Source organism: Alosa pseudoharengus, unplaced genomic scaffold (assembly GCF_046254945.1).
Source record: "Alosa pseudoharengus isolate Yale_2024_CS ecotype anadromous, Long Island Sound unplaced genomic scaffold, YU_APseudo_1.1 YU_APseudo_1.1_scf_10, whole genome shotgun sequence".
Lineage (NCBI taxonomy): Eukaryota > Metazoa > Chordata > Actinopteri > Clupeiformes > Clupeidae > Alosa > Alosa pseudoharengus.
In genome coordinates this window covers 35,086,130-35,093,629 of record NW_027468565.1, presented here as the reverse complement: position 1 = coordinate 35,093,629, position 7,500 = coordinate 35,086,130, and the positions used below count along the sequence as shown (strand labels likewise).

Genomic DNA, 7,500 nt, shown 5'->3' with positions numbered 1-7,500 from the left:
AACTTAATACACTCTTAGTTAGAGTAGATGTACTTAATACACTCTTAGTTAGAACTTAATACACTCTTAGTTAGAGTAGATGTACTTCATACACTCTTAGTTAGAGTAGATGTACTTAATACACTCTTAGTTAGAGTAGATGTACTTAATACACTCTTAGTTAGAGTAGATGTACTTAATACACTCTTAGTTTGAACTTAATACACTCTTAGTTAGAGTAGATGTACTTAATACACTCTTAGTTAGAACTTAATACACTCTTAGTTAGAGTAGATGTACTTCATACACTCTTAGTTAGAGTAGATGTACTTAATACACTCTTAGTTAGAGTAGATGTACTTAATACACTCTTAGTTAGAGTAGATGTACTTAATACACTCTTAGTTTGAACTTAATACACTCTTAGTTAGAGTAGATGTACTTAATACACTCTTAGTTAGAGTAGATGTACTTAATACACTCTTAGTTAGAGTAGATAATACACTCTTAGTTAGAGTAGATGTACTTAATACACTCTTAGTTAGAGTAGATGTACTTAATACACTCTTAGTTAGAGTAGATATACTTTTTGGTAATACACTCTCTAAGTTAGAGTAGATATATTTTTTGGTAATACACTCTCTTAGTTAGAGTAGATATACTTAATACATTTGGTAATACACTTACCTGATTCACTTACTCTTAGTTAAAGTAGATATACTTAATACACTTGGAGTGTCCTTATACAACATAACTGGGTCTCAAAAAGTCTTTCAATAAGTCGAAAAATAACTATAAAAAGATGCATGTACTTATGTGTGTGTGTGCGTGCGTGTGTGTGTGTGTGTGTGTGTGTGTGTGTGTGTGTGTGTAGAAAAAGGGGGGGGGGGGTACTTACATGAGGATAGAGTGGGTAATGGAGGTTTTTTCTGAGATGCTGGACTGAGCTTCCACACCAGTCTTCAAAGATGTGCAGGTTGGCCTGGCCCTGATACTGTAGATCACAATATCAGGCAAAAATCACGTCATTCTGACAGACACTCAAAGCCATGGTATGTTACTGTTATAACAGTGACCAATAACCCATTCAAGTCAATTGTAAATTAGCATTAGCTATAAACACTATGATACCAGCATCAGATAGCTGTTTTCAGTTTGTCTATGTACATTGTATCTGTCAAAAAAAAAAAAGTATTAGTCTTTACTGCCTAAACAGCCATCCATACAGAAGTAAACTGAGCCAGCAGAAGTGAATGTGGGGCACTGTTGGTTGAGTCCTCCTCTCCCCTGTGGTATGAGTTATCTAGTGTTTCCTCAGTGGGGACAGTGGGATATCTGGGGCTGTCGAAAGTGTTGGCTCATCGCTGGCCTTGTGTGGGAACAACATGTGCGGCCGGCCTGAAAAATAACACCTGAATTTGGGCAGCACACCTCATCTCCGATGGCTCGTAGGAACTAGGACACAGGACACCACACACACACACACACACACACACACACAGTCCAGGAAAGCCTGCTTTATGCTTTTCATATGAAAATGGATATGTCCCTTTCATACGTTGATCCGTTTCATGCGTATCCAAAAGCTTGAAGTTGAACATGCAAAACATGACCACTGACAAAATGAAGGCAGAGAATGGACAGTTTTTAACATCTTCAACGTTGAGCATAAAAGCCCTCAAATTGCTCCAGGAGGGTTCCCACTCCCACTCAGGAGAACAGAGACCACACCTCACAGATAACAACTCCCTTGGAGGATTGGGCTAATTGACAACATAGGTGGCATTGTGCCCCCATGGGAATGGCCCGCCCCTCTGTACGCACTGCGAGCTGAAAACTTCTAAGCCTAACCAGTTTTGTTTGTCCTAGCTTTGGAAATGTCCTAGTCTTCGCTGAGAGTATAAGCTTTCCCACACTGGTTTACCAAGTGTCACCTACATGAGATAACACACTCACACACACTGTCCAACACACACCCTCGTGATAACACACACTCTTCCAGAGTACAAACGCTCCGTCCAGCACAGATTCTCAAGACCACCTGAGTGCTATTTGAATCTTAGGAACACTGTGTGTGTGTGTGTGTGTGTGTGTGTGTGTGTGTGTGTGTGTGTGTGTGTGTGCACACTCTTAACGAATGTGTTGAAAGCAACAGAACTTGCATCGTTTTTAACACATCTCTCTGTCCAGATAGGGACAACAGTTTGTGTTGGTTCCTTTTTTATTTGTGCTTGCTCTTGACTCCTGGCTGTTGGGTGTGGTGTGTATCCCTAAAAAGCCCTGACCCAGCCCCACTTACACGTGAGTGATTACTCAAATTAGAGAACCGTTAAGGACAACTACTGAGAATAAACAGCTCAAGTAATGATAGTTTTAAGCCCCTTCTGAGGATGCAAAAGTACTGCCTCTCTAATCAAAAACAAAGTGTGAGTCTGTGTGTGTGTGTGTGTGTATGTGTGTGTGGTCACGTGCGTGCAAGATCTTCAAATAGCATTTGTCATTACAGTTTTCTGCCCATTGCTTGAACACTTTTTGCAAAACTCGGCTCATTGTGTCAAAACTTTACAAACAAGCACACAAGACACAACACTGGGAAATAAACCAGGGCTTCAGGCTAACCTTTTGCACTGGTTGCTATTGGTAACTTTTTTATTTAGGTGCACTAGCACAAAAGGTTTTTGAACATTCTAAGTTCCGCAACAATTAAAGGTTCTAAAATTCTATGTTGAATTCAATGAACACAGATATTCTTTAGAACGTTCATTTCCCAACATTCCCGTCACACCGGTGTGACTGTACTCCTTTAAGGGTTAACGTCACAATTTCAAGGTCCCCTTTTTATCGCTCTCCATATACATTCCGTGTCAGAGCATGTTGTCAGAGCATGGACCAGGAATGACAGTATTGATTTGATTTGGGGCCTCTACCACCTTGACGACATCAGTAATATTGAATACTGTGATCATTCACATCAGTGGCGATCCTAGTCTCTGCTCGACCCTCCACACACACATGGAAAATGATGGCTTGTCATATGTTTCTATTTCATATTTTGGAATTCATAAACTTTATATATTTTGTTAATAATGTATAGTACTGTATGATCTGCATAAGTACTAATAGCTAAACATATTAAGTAATTTGAATACTTCATATTGATTTTTTAAACTATTACAGTTGTCTTCAATGTTATTACAGTGGTGGTGTGTAGGTGTAATTGAGTGCCTGTCACTTTAAGAAGAACGTCACAGTAATTAGCTTCTAACCCTAGTTCTGAAAATGGCTCAACTGAGGCCTATTTGTGGCTGGCTGATTGGTGTTCAGTTTTGTAAGTATTTTCAGATAAGTGTTTTCAATCACCCAATGTGTTTTGTATTTTGAATAGATGTGTTGTCCCAATGGTACCCATGAGATTTCATTTATGAACGAAGTGTCTTATGTATGAAATAGTGTGTAGTGTGCAGGAGCAAGTGTGTTGCAGAAAGGTGCAAGTATGTTGCAGAATTGCAACTAAAGTGCAAAGCTGCGGTATGGTTACACTGTATTTAAGGTATAGTAACAAAAGCTTCAAGTTTTGTTACTTTGGTCTAAGCATGTGTCTATAGTGTTCAAGCAATGTGCAAAAACTGTAAAATGCAGGGGCAAATGTGGATCTAACTAAAGAATGAATACATTAATGAATGGACTGGATGAATAGATGAATGAATGAATGAATGAACAGACTAATGAATAACTGAATGAAGGAATGAAGTACTGAATGAATGACTGAATGAGTGAACTACACAATGCATGAATGAATGACTGAATGAGTGAACTACACAATGAATGAATGAATGACTGAATGAGTGAACTACACAATGAATGAATGAATGACTGAATGAGTGAACTACACAATGAATGAATGAATGAATGAATAAATGAATGAATGAATGCATGAATGAATCATACTCCTGTGCTACCAAGTGTAGTAAACGTACATCCTGAGCAGCGATGAGAGAGGAGCTCATGTTTCCACAGGACGGGTTAAAATTGCGCACACCGACACTGACACCAGGAACCAAGAACACACTCCCTCTAATTTTAACATGACAGCTGTGCAGAGACCTTATAAACACACATACACACACCCATGCAGTACGTACTAATACAAGGCCAATTCTCTCAGTCTGTGAGTGAAAGTGTGTATGCATGCATCTAAGAGTGTGTGTGCTTGTTCATATATGGGTGTGTGTGTGTGTGTGTGTGTGTGTGTGTGTGTGTGTGTGTGTGTGTGTGTGTGTTAGTGTTAATTGTGTCACCTATTTTTAATTTAGTCTTAGTCTTAGTCTTGTGACGAAATGTCCTTTTTAGTCTTTGTCATATTTAGTCATTCAAATATCATTTTTGTTAGTCAAGTTTTAGTCGACTAAAAGTCTCGTCATTTTAGTCTAGTTTTAGTCAAAAGAAAACTAAAGGTATCTTAGTCTTAGTCAGTTTTAGTCAACACATTTTAGTCTTTTTTTATAACAAATTATTTCTGATTACCATTTGAGTCAAATAGCCTAGTGTTTCACACATCTCAATTTTCCAACAATATTGTGTGTCCACAGAGCTACTCGTCTGTTATAATTACTCATTCTGATTTTTTGTCAGTCAGTATGTTTACATGCACAGGTAAGTCGAGCTACAGTTATAGCTCGGCTGGGATTTGACCATAGACAGTAAAAGATTTGACTGGACCACTGTCATATTCGTAGACCAGTGTTTCTCAAAGTGTGGTCCGGGGATCACTGGTGGTCTGCAAGCTATCCCAAGTGGTCCGCGAGCAGACGTGGTAAAATATAATATAGATGAGTTGTTTGCAATATAACTTGTATGTAAATCCAAACAGTTCTGCAACACTGTCTATGTAAGATATGCCAGTTTAAATCATACAGTATGAATCCTCTGACACAATAAGCAAAGTGCAAAGACAATAAGCAAGTTGGTTCAGTGAGTAGGCCTATTGTGTAGACTAATTATAGGCTACTGTTGAAGTAGGTCTAATCTTTTTTTTTTTTTTAGCTAGGGTTAGTTAAGTGGTCCTGAAACTGAAAAAGTTTGAGGAACACTGTCGTAGGCCAAACTATTAAATGTTTACTCCGCCTCGCTAGATGGCGATATGCGCCCAAACACAACACATTCCCCAAACAGACTCTCCATCTTAGCCATATAGCTAACTTGCTAGCGAACTTTCCATATTAGCTTACTTGCTAGCAAACTTTGCATCATCAGTCTAACTAGATGAATAGTTGACATTACATGCTGAACTTTTTCGTATGGACATTCTGGGGGATGTTAATTTGTATGAGAGAAGCTTCAACTTCTGGGTATGTAGCATTGTGGCATAAAGCTTAGGTAGTTAGCTTGCTAACTCTGGCAGAAATCTCCAGTGTTCTTGTTCCATGTAGTTTCGTGTTGCAGCCACAGGGTTGCAGCAGCAGCACGTAGACTAGTCTACAGGAAAGCTGTTGCGTATGAACTCATTCGGAATATTTTGAAAACATAACAGCTAGATATTCTGTCTTCTCATTTTGTAGACGAACATGAAGGGAGATTTTATCTTAGTTTTTATTTCATGCAAAACATTTTAGTCTCGTCTTTTTTCGTCAACAATAATGCATCTTAAGATAGTCTTAGTCAGTGTTTCAGGACATTACTGCCGTCTCGTCATCGTCTCGTCTTAGTCATGAAAAAAAAGGTCGTTGACGAACATATTTCCTCTCGTCTCGTCTGACGAAATTAACACTAGTGTGTGTGTGTGTGTGTGTGAATAATCTCTGTGGAATAATGACTTAGACCTCACAATATGCCTCTGAAGTTCACTTACAAAAAAAGACCCAAAGCTGCCATCTTGGCCCATATAAGGAGATCTCTGATATCTGTAGGCAAACTTCAGAGGTCTATGCCTGAGTCTCCACCTTTACATTTACATCAGTGAAATTGAGAAGGTGATTATGGTATGATTAAGAACATGCTCTCATGCACTGATAGATTCCTGACATAGTCTGGCCTACAAGTAAAGCACAGAAAATGCACTGTTTTCTAGAGGAGGAGTGGATGCAACCACAGCCCTGATCAGCCCCTACTTACACCATCTTAGACCAGCCAATCAGAGTGTACTCCAGACATGAGGCCCCTGGGACCAAACGAAATAGCTACGGTAGCGACGGTCATAATGAGGAGATTTTTACATTATGACCTTATGACCACACTGACGAAGGCCAGCAAGGCCAAAACATTTGTTACCCCTAAACATTTTAGGATGTTTTCAGTACCGTTTTTAGAACTCTGTTCTAGAATAGACTGCTGACTGCTGTTGAAAAACTCAGAAAATTTGATTTAAAACTTGACTTGTAATGAGGAATCTAAAGTAAAATCAGTCTGTACATATACATATATATATATATATATATATATGTATATGTGTGTGTGTGTGTGTGTGTGTGTGTGTGTGTGTGTGTGTGTGTGTGTGTGTGTGTTAGTCAGGAGACTATAGATATTCTTATTTGTTTGGTTAAATCACAGTAATATAAGATATTCATTGTCTTTTAAAGCACCAATATATTCATTACCATTATAATCATTGTGTAAACCATTCATGAAAAATAATTTAATTTATGTCTTGTCAATTCTTTTAGCACAAGGTGATTTCTCTCATTCAGATCCACTGGAATGGACAGAAATAACGCATAATAAAATATTTTTTTTCATTGTGCATTTAGAATAAACATATTTGAACTGGTTTTGCCTTTGTTTTTGTTTTTCTTACAAAATGTCACGTCTGTTTTGATCCTGCATGGATTGCAAACCTTGATATTGGGCAATACACTGGAAATCTAAAAAATACATGCGCAAAAGTGTGTGTGTACCTCTGAACTCCAGGTTGGAGAAGTGTGTGTTTTCCAGGATTCGTCTGACTCTGCATCCACATGCCACACTCTTAGAGGCTGAAGAGAAACACATAAGCACACATGCTGAATATGACAGGCTGTGTGTGTGTGTGTGTGTGTGTGTGTGTGTGTGTGGCTGATGGCAAACACATAAACACACCTGCTGAATATGAAAGGGTGTGTGTGTGTGTGTGTGTGTAAGTATTATATGCAAGCTAATTCTGAATAATATCCCCTCATATGTAATAGTGTGTCTCACCTCCCTTCTTGCTCTTATCCCAAGTGTGTCAATGTAGCCACTGGTTTCTAGAAAACAAACACACACACACACACAGATATATGTTAGTGGCAAGTTTATCTAAAAAACAATCTTAGTGACAAGTTAATCTAGAATGTACTCATTAAATTACAAGACTCAATGCAAGGACAGTTTGCCTTTAATCCTTGAACTGTTGAACTGACAGATCGTTACACACTCTCAAACACACATGTACACACACTCACACTCTCTGTGTGCATTTGTGTGTGTGTGAGAGAGAGAGAGAGAGAGAGAGAGAGAGAGAGAGAGAGAGAGAGAGAGTGTGCGTGTGTGTGTGTAAATGTCTGTGTG

General features: G+C 38.7%; 1 protein-coding gene across 4 annotated transcripts in view; it reads right to left on the bottom strand.

Moving 5' to 3' along the window:
* The window catches only part of b4galnt3b (beta-1,4-N-acetyl-galactosaminyl transferase 3b), a 32,326-nt gene that overhangs the window by 14,369 nt on the left and 10,457 nt on the right, over window positions 1–7,500 (bottom strand). For all 4 annotated transcript variants that reach the window (XR_012983703.1, XR_012983702.1, XR_012983704.1 and 1 more), the window contains exons 2-4: window positions 7,150–7,196; window positions 6,870–6,947; window positions 878–973 (exon numbers count right to left, since the gene is read on the bottom strand). Coding sequence is in view for 1 of the 4 variants with exons in the window: in XM_076270901.1 (XP_076127016.1) it covers window positions 878–973; window positions 6,870–6,947; window positions 7,150–7,196 (221 nt within the window). In the remaining 3 variants the exon portion in view is untranslated. The remainder of the gene's footprint in view (window positions 1–877; window positions 974–6,869; window positions 6,948–7,149; window positions 7,197–7,500) is intronic.